The sequence below is a fragment of the Myotis davidii genome, unplaced genomic scaffold (assembly GCF_000327345.1).
Source record: "Myotis davidii unplaced genomic scaffold, ASM32734v1 scaffold78, whole genome shotgun sequence".
Classification (NCBI taxonomy): domain Eukaryota; kingdom Metazoa; phylum Chordata; class Mammalia; order Chiroptera; family Vespertilionidae; genus Myotis; species Myotis davidii.
The window spans coordinates 4636366-4649464 of record NW_006290305.1 but is presented as its reverse complement, the minus strand read 5'-3'; the positions used below and the strand labels follow the sequence as shown (position 1 = coordinate 4649464).

The following is a 13099-nucleotide window of genomic DNA, read 5'->3' as shown; positions in this document are numbered from 1 at the left end:
GGTGTTTCTGGTTTCTTGGGATATATTCCTAGAAGTGGGATCACAGGGTCAAAAGGGAGTTCCATTTGTAGCTTTTTGAGGAAACTCCATACTGTCTTCCATAGTGGCTGCACCAGTCTGCATTCCCACCAGCAGTGCACAAGTGTTCCTTTTTCTCCACATCCTCTCCAGCATGGAATTTAAATTTTCATGTGAAGCAAATATTTGAGAGCTAGATCACTTTAGAAGAAACAATATATTACAATAAATTTTTAAATTTTTTAATTAAATACTTAGCAAATGAAGTTTTATCATATTTGGAATGATTTTTTGTATTCCCTTCCCTTGGTCAGAGGCCTCAGTTTTCTTTTTTTTAGTTAGAGACCTGGGTTTTGTTTTCAGTTAGAGGCCCATGTATACAAAATACATTTCAGCTAAGAAAAGGTGCTTGCCCTGGCTGATGTGATTCAGTGGTTAGAGCATCAGCCCACACAAGGAAGGGTTGAGGGTTTGATTCCAAGTCAAGGGCATGTATCTGGGTTGCAGGTTCAATTACTGGCCCCAGTCAGGGCATGTGCTGGAGGCAACCAATTCACCTGTTTCTCTCCCTTTCTCTCTCTCTCTCTCTCTCTCTCTCTCTCTCTCTCTCTCTCTCTCTGTTTTTCACTCCCTTTCTCCATCCCTCCTTTCTTTCCTTCCTCTCTTTCTTTCCCCTTCCTCCTCGCCCTCCTTCCCTTCCACTCTCTCTAAAACTTAATGGGAAAAATACCCTTGGGTAAGGATTAACAAAAACTATGCTATGAAGTAGAATCTAGCAGTGCTTTGGCTATATTAATGCAAAAGTTTGGATGCAATTAACTTTTCACGCACTTAATATAAATATATATTTAAAAACAGGAGTTGAGCCTGTTATTTCCTTTATTGTACATATATATTATTATTATCAAGATTACTATAGATAAGAAAATTAAGAAATAGAGTAGCCTTTTCGGATTGTGTATTTATTTGTCATACTCTTGATTATGGGGATATAGTTCTTTTAATTTTTCTAATTTTTTAAAACTAGATAGTCATTTCTTGTATAGTCAAAATGATCTACTTTTACTTAAGTTACTGTCCTTTGTGGGAACCACTTGATACCTTTATTAATAAAAATTCTGAAACATAAAACAATCTGTGATATTTACATAATTAAACCCTTTAAATCAGTGGTTTTTAATCTTTCTTTGCATCAAAGAATATTAAGGTAAATATCCTTTCCAGAAAAACAGTACATATATGTAAAAATTTTATATAACATTAGTAGTCAATATTTCCCCTGAAACCCAGTCCCCTGCTTTATATTACATATTTCTGACATGTATTGTAAATTCAGTATATCATGTGCTTTTAGATGTATTAAGGAATCCTATCCTGAAGTAGATTCTCTATAAAGCTTTTCCATGACACTGTAGCAGAGTTCTTACATGTTTTTATTGCATTATTCACATGTAATTCTGAAATTTTTTTCTGAATTGTTTGAAATGTTTATTGTATATGCTGTTTTTCTTGGTCTTATTTTTCTGACATTTGTCTTTCAACCAACAATAGATTTTTTTTTCTTATTCTAGATTCTGAAGAGGCTCAGTCTGTAAATCCTTCCAGTGTTGATGAAAATATTGACTCTGAGACAGAGAAAGACTCTATCATCTGTGAAAGTAAACAGATAATTCCCAAAGCACCTCTTTCAACTGCCCTTGATGAGTATGAGTTCAAAGATGATGATGATGAAGAAATAAATAAAATGATTGATGATAGGCATATTCTTAGGAAAGAGCTCCGAAAAGAGAATGAATCTGAAATAGAAAAGAATAGCTTATTTGCAAAACAGGATAAAGCTTTCTACCCTAAATCATTTAAAAATAAAAAACAAAAGCCATCTAGGGTTTTGTATTCAAGTTCTGAAAGTTCAGATGAAGAAATTCTACAGAACAAAAAGGTTTCTACTCCATGCTCTATACCTGAAACATCAAATTCCGACACACAGACCAAAAAGGAATATGGAGTTTCAAATGAGCACAAACAGAAAGGTAAAGTTAAAAGAAAATTAAAGAACCAGAACAAAAATAAAGAGAACCAAGAGTTGAAGCAAGAAAAAGAGGGGAAAGAAAATACCAGAGTAACAAATTTGACAATTGCTACAGTAGATTGTTCAGAAAAGACAAGAGAGGAGGGGAATTTTCGGAAATCTTTTAGCCCTAAAGATGATACTTCATTACATTTATTTCATATTTCCAGTGGTAAATCTCCCAAACATTCTTGTGGACTAAGTGAAAAGCAGTCAACACCACTAAAACAAGAACACACTAAAACATGTTTATCACCAGGAAGTTCTGAAATGTCATTACAGCCTGATCTTGTTCGATATGATAATACAGAATCAGAATTCTTGCCAGAAAGTTCAAGTGTAAAATCTTGTAAGCATAAGGAAAAAAACAAACATCAGAAAGATTTCCACTTAGAATTTGGTGAAAAGTCAAATGCTAAAGTAAAGGATGAAGACCATAGTTCAACATTTGAAAACTCAGATTGTACACTGAAAAAAATGGACAAAGAAGGTAAAACATTAAAAAAGCATAAATTGAAACATAAAGAGAGGGAAAAAGAAAAACATAAAAAGGAAATTGAAGGTGAAAAAGAAAAATACAAAAACAGGGATGGGGTTAAAGAGCTACAGCGGAGTGTTGAATTTGATAGAGAATTTTGGAAAGAGAATTTTTTTAAAAGTGATGAAACTGAAGATATATTTTTGAGTATAGAACATGACCCCCTAACAGAAAAAAAATCAAAATTGGAAAAAAATATAAAAGATGATAAATCAACCAAGGAAAAGCATGTCTCAAAAGAGAGGAACTTTAAAGAAGAACGAGAAAAGATTAAAAAGGAAAGTGAAAAATCATGTAAGGAGGAAAAAATAAAAGATTTAAAAGAAGAAAGAGAGAATATACCTATAGGTAAAGAAACAGAATTTAGTTCTTTAGGTATAAGTGCCAGTGAGGAATCTATAGGGTTACATTCAATGGAAAAGGAAATAGAAATTGAAAAACAAGAAAAGCACATAAAAGAAAGTAAGGAAAAATCTGACAAACGATTTCAAAGTAAAGAAAAGGACATTGAGAAAGCTGAAAGAAGAAATTCTGAAAAAGAGAAGAAAATAAAACATGAGCATAAGTCAGACAAAGACAAATTAGATCTTAGTGAATGTGTTGACAGAATAAAAGACAGAGACAAACTATATTCACATCATACAGAGAAATGTCATAAAGAAGGCGAGAAGATAAAAAATATTACTATTAAAAAACCTGATGACAAAGAAAAAAGTAGAGAAAAAACAGACAGAAGACATGACAAAGACAAACCTGAAAAAGAGAGGCACCTAGCAGAAAGCAAAGAAAAGCACATGATGGAGAAGAAAAGCAAGCAGTCAGATAATAGTGACTACACCAAATCAGAAAAAAGCAAAAATAAAGACAGAGAGGTAGATAAAAAGGAAAAATCTAGAGATAAAGAAAGTGTAAATATAAGTAATTCCAAACACTTTCAGGAAGAGAAGAGGTCAAGTATAGCAGACAGTAGTAAAGCACAACAGGAAAAAACATCCCTTAAGGAAAAAACAAAAGATGAACCTTTCAAAACTGATGGAAAGGAAAAAGATAAAAAAGATAAAGACATAGACAGATACAAAGAAAGAGATAAACATAAGGATAAAATTCAACTGAATAGTTTATTCAAACTAAAATCTGAAGCAGATAAGCCCAAACCTAAGTTATCACCAGCATCAAAAGATACTCGACCTAAAGAAAAGAGGTTGGTGAATGATGATTTAATGCAGACAAGTTTTGAACGAATGCTAAGTCTTAAAGACCTAGAAATAGAGCAGTGGCACAAAAAACATAAGGAAAAAATAAAGCAAAAAGAAAAGGAACGGTTGAGAAATCGTAACTGTTTAGAACTTAAAGTAAAAGATAAAGAAAAAACAAAGCATACACTAGCTGAGTCCAAAAATAAAGCACTTACTAGGTCAAAGAGTTCAGAGTTGACTGAGCCTTATACCAAGGAGAAACAGTCTAAAGATGCTGTAAGTAACAGATCGCAATCTGTTGACACCAAAAATATAATGAATTTAGGGAAGTCATCTTTTGTCTCAGATAATAGTTTAAACAGATCTCCTAGATCAGAGAATGAAAAGCCAGGTCTCAGCTCCAGATCTGTATCCATGATTTCTGTTGCTAGTTCAGAAGACTCCTGTCATACTACAGTAACCACGCCAAGACCTCCAGTTGAATATGACTCTGACTTTTTGTTAGAGGGTTCAGATTCCCAAATGTCCTTTTCCCAGTCACCTTTTCTGCCAATTGCCAAATCTCCTGCACTTCATGAAAAGGACTTCGATAGCCTAGCTGAACTGCCAGAGCGGATTAAACCACCATATACAAGCAGACTTCCAACATCCCATCTCCGATCATCTTCTGTAGAAGATGTTAAACTTGTTATAAATGAGGGGAGAGCAACTGTAGAAGTTCGAAGATGTAGCATGCCATCTGTCATTTGTGAACATACAAAACAATTCCAAACAACATCAGAAGAAAGCAATCAAGGTGGCTTAGCTGTGCCAAGAGATATTTGCCCTTCTCCCAAATCTGAGGTATCCTCAAATGTGCCTGAAAGAGAACTTTCAAATGTATCAAACATACATTCCAGTTTTGCCACCTCTCCAACTAGATCTATAAACAGCAAATATATTTCAGCTGATATAAATGTTATCAAGAGTTCTGCTCCAGTGGGCACTTCAATGGACAGTCCTGTTCATTTAGAGCCATCTAATCAAGTTGGTGTGATCCAAAATAAATCATGGGAGATACATGTAGATAGATTGGACTCATTAAGCACCAGTGACTTCATCGGCCCAAATTCTAGTACTTCCAGTCAAGATTCTTCTGTTCAGGTTTTTTGTAATTCTGAAAACAAAATACTGAAAGAACAGAATACTGACTTTTTATGCCTGCACCAGACTGAACTGCCAGTAAACCCTTGTGCTCAGGATGCAGCATCCCTTCTACCTTCACAGCAACCAGGCTCTTTCCACAGCCAATCACTTTCAGATACTGAATCAATTTCTAAACATACGTCTTCGTCATATGCTGCCAATCAAGATCCAGGTATTTTACAACATAAAAATGCAGTTCAGATTATCAGTACTGTTTTAGATACTGATAATGAATCTACAAAAGATACGGAGAATACTTTTGCCCTAACAGATGTTCAAAAGACAGATAACTTTGTTCCAGTGTACTCTGAAAACTCTATTCAAGAAGTATCACCAAATTTTGAGAAGGCTAATACTTTGCCTTCACCATTAGAGAAGGACTTTAATGGAAGTGATTCCTCTTCCCAGCTAAATATACATTATGCATTTAGCAAACATATATATAAGTCTTCCAATAGCCATGAAGTTGAAAATAGCACTTCTGATATTCAGGTTATTTCACACGAAAAAGAAAGCAAGCTGGAAAGTTTGGTTTTAACTCATTTGAATGAAAAGTGTGATTCTGATTTATGTGAAATTCATGCAGGAATGCCAAAAGGAAACCTAAATGAACAAGATAATCCAAAGCTTTGTCTTGAAAGTGAAAAGTGTTTGCTTTCCATCGAAGAGGAAGAATCACAACAAAGCACTTTATCATGTCTGGAAAACCATTCACAGCAACCAGCTCAACCAGAAATGCATAAATATGGGCAATTAATTAAAGTAGAATTAGAAGAAAATGCTGAAGATGATAAAACTGAAAACCAAATTCCTCAGAGGATGACTAGAAACAAAGCAAATACAGTGGCAAATCAAAGCAAACAGATTTTTGCTAGTTGTACAATATTATCAGAAAAAGACAGTGAATCTTCATCTCCTAGAGGAAGAATAAGATTAACTGAAGAAGACGATCCTCAAGTTCACCACCCACGGAAAAGGAAAGTGTCACGTGTGCCTCAGCCTGTGCAAGTGAGTCCCTCTTTACTACAAGCAAAAGAGAAAACTCAGCAGTCTCTGGCAGCCATTGTAGATTCTCTGAAGCTAGATGAGATTCAGCCATACAGTTCAGAGAGAGCAAATCCATATTTTGAGTATTTGCACATAAGAAAAAAAATTGAAGAAAAGCGCAAATTGTTATGTAGTGTTATTCCTCAAGCACCTCAGTATTATGATGAATATGTGACATTTAATGGATCATATCTCTTGGATGGAAATCCCTTAAGCAAGATTTGCATTCCCACAGTAAGTAAGATTACTTGATATACATCTGCAATGCTGTACAATAGAAATAATAATGCAAGTCACATGGAGTTTTAAATTTTCTGGTAGCCTCATTTTAAAATGTAAAAATAAACTGGTAAATTAATTTTAATATTTAACCAGCTATATACATATTTCAAAATATAATCAATATGGACAAGTTATCATTGAGACCATCGATATTCTTTTTTTGTTATACTAAGTATTTGAAATCTGGTGTGCTGGTGTATCTACAGTACATCTCAATTTAAACTGCCCACATTTCAGTAAGTGGTCAGTAGCCATATGTGGTTAATGGCTGCCTTAGTGAACAACACTGAGCTACAATATTTTGTTTCCTATTACCTGCTTTTCTTTCTGTCCCAAAGATATGTTTTTATTGCTTTAAAGGGTAATTCCTTTATATGTGCTTTTGATTCCATTCAGTCCACTCTTCTCTGGAACCTTCGTCTATTACAATATTTCTCACTAGTATATTTTTCAATTTTCCTTCTACATTGGCCTATATCCACCCATTTCGAACATATTTGAGTCTCCTTCATCCAAGGGAGAAAAAGTTACCCTTGGTAACTCTGCCAGGTTGTCAAGCTCGCCCTCTCTTTCCTTTATTGCTGCACTCTAGGAGAGTAGTCTGTGCCTCCTGTGTCCTCTGCATCACTTCCTGTTCCCCCTTGACTGTTAGGTATTGGCAGAGGTCACCGGTGAGCTTGCAACTGCCAGATCCATTGGCCTCTTTCTTTTTCTTTCTACTTGACTTCAATTATTGACATTGTGACCATCTTGGTTTAAATCAAATTCTCCCTCTCCCACTCCCATCCTGGTTTTTTGGTGGCACTCTTTTCTAATTCCCTTGCCCCACTGATGAATCCTTTCTCTTTTAATGTCTCCTCTACCCACCCTTTAAACATCAGAGTTCTCTAGGAATCAATTATTTTGTCAGCTTTTTGCCAGTGTGGTCTTACATATTGCTATGGTTTCAGTAATTTTTCATGTGCCAGTTAGTCCCAAAAAATTATTATCTAGCTACATATCATTTTTGTTGACCTCCAGAATCAAATATAGGTGCCTCCAGGCATCCTTACCTAAATGACTTTCATATACCTGTCATAGGAAGCTAACTTGCACATAAGCTAACTATGGAATTGTGTGCGAGAGACTTATTAGTGCTATCAGGAACAATACCTATAAGTGTGTGAGGGAAGCCAAATTGGGCAGAGCAAGAAATTAAACTGAAATGCAGTTGCAATAGTGACCTCAGCTGAAACCACAAGAGCTCTACAGGGATGGCCTTCCTGATACGTAGCCTGCGCTCAGAGAAGAAACATAACCTTGGCCAGGCCAATTCACTTCCCTGAAAAGTAATTCTTATAGAGGTACTCCAATGAGAGCTGTCAGCCAACACTCCTAGATGCTGGGGGATGAGTGTCTCATTGCTGAAGCAGGCAGAAGGGGAAGATTTAACCATGCACCATGGCATTCACTCTGACCTCATACTTAACATAGACTACAAGGAATGATTTCTCTCTCCCTCAAAAACACATCTTTATCCATTAGTGATGATACCAAAGTAGAAACCTACCAGTCACCAAATTCTAACCATTCTATCTTAGAACTTTCTGCAGAATCTATACCTTCTTCTACCACTGCCCTCGCTTAGGGCCCTCATCATTATCTGTCATTTAGAACATTACAAGAATTTTTTCACTTTTTTTTTTTTTGAGAGAAACATTGATGTGAAAAAGAAACATCTATCGATTGGTTGCCTCCTGCATTCTTCCTGACTGGGGATTGAACCCACAATCTGGATATATGCCCTGACTGGGAATTGAACCCATTACTTTCTAGTGTATGGGACAACTCTCCAACCAACGGAGCCACACCAGCCAGAACTTTTTACTACTTTTTTCTCTTCATGTCTTTCTGCTGGAGCATTTTCTTTTGTTAAATTTATATTTCTTTAAAAAAAAATAGAAAGCTATTTTTTTATGTAAAGATCTCAGCTGTGATTAGCTGACTTCCCATCTTCTACAGCTTAAAATCCATATCTAAGTATAGCACAACCATTCATTTCATATACTGACCCCAATCTACCCATCTGGCTTCATTTTCTTACTGCTACTTCCAAACTCACCCACTACATCAGCCAGTCTGAACTCTTCTATGGAAATCTCTTGTTCATTTGTTTTGGTAGTTTGGCAGTGTTGTTCTCCCTGCCTGAAATGTTGCTCTCTTCAGGTCCCCTTTGTTAAGCCTCTTTCATGCCTTTGTTTTAAGCTGTGATGTCACCCTATATTAAATCTAGTCAAGGCAGAATTGCTTGTGTCTTCCTTATACTTCCCCTATAATATTGTAGGTAACTGTTTAGGTGTCTGTCTGTGCCTCTCAGTGATAATTTTATTAAGGGCTAGGGCACTATCTCTTGTAGAATAGTTCCGAGTTTATCTTCAGCCATGAATACACTACTGATTTCTATAACCATATTTCTAGCTGCTTCTAGACAGCTGAATGCCCCACACTATCCTTAAAATCAGTATATCTAGCCCTATATGTAGTGTTTCTCAGTGGTTAGAGCATCAGCCCACACAGCAAAGAGTTGCGGGTTCGATTCCCAGTCAAGGGCACATTCCTGAATTGCAGATTGGATCCCTAGCCCTGGTCAGGGGGTGTGCAGGAGGCAACCAATTGATGTGTTTCTTTCATATTGATGTTTCTCTCTCTCTCCCTCTCTCTCTCTCTCTCTCCCGGACACTCCTCTCTTCCTCTCTCTCTAAAACAAAAATATAAATGGAAAAAAATATCCTTGGAATGATTAACAAAAAAAGAAATCATATCTAATACCAAACTTGTCTTATCTCAGAAGTGCTCAGAGGAACATATTTTAAGAAAAGCTGGTTACAATTGTAGCTAGACTACAATCTTTATTACTTTGCCCCTGCTGATCTCTCTATCCTCATATCCATCATTCTTTCCTTCCTGTTATGTTCCTGGGACTCAAGCCTGCTTATAATTGCCTCCAAGCTCCATACTGTTTGTTTCATGCATTTGATTATACCATCCTCTCTTCTGGGAATTACCTCCCTCTTTTCTTTCTCTTTCCTTTTTCCCCACAACTCATTTCTCTTAACTCTTCTTTTAGGTTAAGGCTCAGGCATTACCCTCTGAAAGAAGCTTTCTCTGACACTCCAGCCTCAAAGGAATAGATACTTTTCCTATGTGTTGCTTGAAAGAGGCCTGCATGATTGCAAACTACAATAGCACCAAACACTCCACTTAACTCTTCTTGTTACAAATTTAAAGTTTACAGGACACAGAAATCAAGCAAATATATCATTGCAATTAGAGGCCAGCTCATTAAAAAGTGATCAGCCCCCCAAATTTATGTCTTGTATTTTCCATATTGATTCGACTAATTGAATCTGTATGATATTTAACAGGTTTTTCAGTCTTCCATAATTCCTGTAAACTGTTTACTGATTATAGAGTCTTGATTAGATCCAGGTTTGATTCTTTGGCAAGAGCTTTTCATATATGGTGTTGTTTAATTCCTGTTGTACATCATGAAGCACACTATCTGTTTCTCTTAACCTTCAGAAAAGTCAAAAGAGTCAACTAAGTTAGTATACTGTGCCAATTATACTGAGGTATCCCACTTTGTCCTAATAATGCTGACAATATTATAAGCTGGGATGAGAGAGGAGGAAATATAGATTCTCTAAGGCAGCAGTTGCCAACCAGTGGTCTGAAAGTTTGGTGACCTCTGTTCTAAGGTATCTAGTGGAAGAATATTTAGGGTTTCAAACAGGTGAAATTGAAAAGTAATTGTATAATTGTTACTATATTATTTAATTCAGAGAACATCTGAATTTATATCTTCATTTTAAGTTATCTACTAACAGGTTTTAATTTTATAAGTGTAGCCCATTATTATAAATAAAACCTAATACTTTTAACTATTACATTTTTAAAACTAGATTACACCACCCCCTTCACTATCAGATCCGCTCAAAGAGCTGTTTCGGCAACAGGAAGTTGTAAGGATGAAACTACGTTTGCAACACAGCATTGAGAGGGTAAGAGATGTTTACATTTACATGTATGCTAAGAAATAACTTTTAACAATATATTACAATGGCCTACAGTTTTTTATTAGTCAATTTTTCTTATTTAGGTCCATTTTGAGATATGGTTTGTTACCTTGTGCATATCTGATTAGATGGAGAATTTGTAAGCCTGTTTTAGGGTAGCTGCTCCCATGTTATGATTTATGTTCAGTATATTTTTAATTTATAAAAATTTCTAATAATTTTCTCTTTTAAAAAAAATACTTTTACTGATTTTGGAGAGGGAGAGAGAGAGAGAGAAACATCAATGATGAGAAAGAATCATTGATTGGCTGCCTCCTGCAAGCCCCACACTGGGGATTGAGCCCATAACCCGGGCATGTGCGCTGAATGGGAATTGAACTGTGACTTCCTGGTTTGCTCAACCACTGAGCCACACCAGCCAGGCTAATTTTCTTATTGAATTTGCAGAACTATAACAGTGAATTCCTAGTTGGACATTTGGATTTCCACATTTTAGAACTGTTGCTTGGTACCAGTTAGTTTAGTGCAAAATACTTACAGAGGCTGTGCTTACTGATCCTTACTTCAGTATTTCAGTTTCGAGTGGTTAGTCTTGGCATGATATGACAGGGGGGAAAACCTATGTAATTATTTATAAAAAGCATAAAAGGCCCTGGTCGGTGTGGTTCAATTTGTTGGAGCATCGTCCCATGCACCAAAGGTCACAGGTTCAAACCCAGTTAAGGGGAGAGTACTGAGCTGGGGTTAGGGAGGTGTATCCAATTGATGTGTCTGTTTCACATTGCTATTTCTCTCTCACACACACCCTCCCTTTCTGAAATAAAAAAACACCTTCTTAATCTTTTGGGATGGTCAGGGACTTCTGCAAATGTGATATAACATAGTTATATACAAACAAAACCTTGTCTACAAGTCTTTGATTCATACATGATTAATTCCTGAGGGCAGAGCTTAATCTTTTTTGTGCCATGGACCCCTATAACAATCTGGTAAATATAAGACCTTTTCTCAGAATAATGTTTTTGTGGGGGTTTTTTTCAGAATAATGTTTTAAAATTAATAAATTGATAGCATTACGGTGAGAACAAATAAAAGAAGGAAGCACTGATACAGAATTTTCAATGCATGACCCATGTGATTGAGCAGTAAGTTAGATCATATAACACATATATCAATAGTTGTTTTAACTATCAGGCACCTACTACAGAAGCCATGCTTTTTACAGACAGTTAAGAATTGTCATTTGAACTGTGCAACTTGCAGAATCTTGATAGTGAAAATGACTCTTTCTCCTTCGTATTGACCATCACACACTTTAGAATTGCATAATACTACCAAGCAATTTAAATGTCTGACCAATATGAAGACAAACAGCTTTATCATTTGTTGGCTGAATAAACTACTGGCTACAGAATTGCTTGATAGTTGGCCGCTGTGTTGCACAATTTACACAGAAAGCTGCTGTCATGTGTCATGAAGACGCAGGTCTAGTAACTATAGAATTTCAAAGAAGAAGTGAGTATAAAAATATGGGGGCAGTATCTGCAACAACTGTAATATGAATTGAAAATATTTGTGATTTTTATGTTGGGTTTTGTTTTTGTTTTTAATCCTCACCAAGGATATTTTTTTCCTTTGATTTTTTTAGAAAGTGGAGGGGAGGGAGAAGAGAGAGAGCTATAAAAGAGAGAAACATCAATTGGTTACCTCTGTCATACACCCTAAGCAGGGATCAAATCTGCAACCCAGGTATGTGCCCTTGACTGGGAATTGGACCCACAATCCTTTGGTATGCAAGCTGATACTCTAACCACCGCACAGGGCTAGAATGGCTGTAATTTTAAAAGACAGATAGTGAGTATTGGCAAGGATATGAAAAAATTGGAACCTTCATACATTGGTGGGGGAATATAAAATGGTACAACTGCTATTTAAGACAGTGTGGTAGTTCCTCGACAAGTTAAACATAGAATTACTATGTGACCTAGCAGTTCTCTTATTTACCCAAGAGAAATAAAAACATACATTGAAACAAAAACTTAAGCATGAAATATTCATAGCAGCATTATTCATGATAGCCCAATGCCGGAAACCACCCAAAAGTTCGACAACTGATAAATGGATGAATAAAATGTGGTATGTTCATACAATGGAATATTATTCAGCCATAAAAAGGAACAATGTACTAATTAATACATGGTATGACATAGATGAATCTTGAAAACATGTGACATGAAAGAAGCCAGTTACAAAAGATCACACATTACATGATTCCATTTATATAAAGTGTTCAGAATAGATCAAATTCATAAAAGCAAGAAACCAAGATGGCAGCATAGGTAAACACCTGAAATTGCCGCCTCACACAGCTACTTCAAAACTACAATTAAAAGAAAAAATGGACATCATCCAGAACCACAGGAAGGCTGGCTGAGTGGAAATTCTACAACTAGAAGGAAAGAGAAAGGCACACTGAGACTCAGAGGAGGTGCAAAGTAAAGTACAGAGGTACGGAGGCACACGTGGAAAGGGCTGGCAACTGAGGACACAATTGTCTTTTTCAATCAGGAGGGAGTCTCAAGCTCCTGACTGCTCTGAACTCCAGTTCTGGGCGAGTCTCTGGGGACCCATACTCATACGGGAGGAAACTGGACTGTCTGGCATTGGGACAGGACCATGAGGGCAGCTTTCTTGCAGAGGTGCGTGCAGC

General features: G+C 36.3%; 1 protein-coding gene across 6 annotated transcripts in view; it reads left to right on the top strand.

Annotated features, from left to right (window-relative positions):
- ANKRD12 (ankyrin repeat domain 12) overlaps positions 1-13099 on the top strand; it is an 84695-nt gene that overhangs the window by 60840 nt on the left and 10756 nt on the right. For 5 of the 6 annotated variants that reach the window (XM_006763276.2, XM_006763275.2, XM_006763277.2 and 2 more), the window contains 2 exons: positions 1590-6286; positions 10276-10374. In XM_006763276.2, the coding sequence (XP_006763339.1) occupies positions 1590-6286; positions 10276-10374 (4796 nt within the window). The remainder of the gene's footprint in view (positions 1-1589; positions 6287-10275; positions 10375-13099) is intronic. The other variant, XM_015563597.1, reaches the window with a different exon arrangement.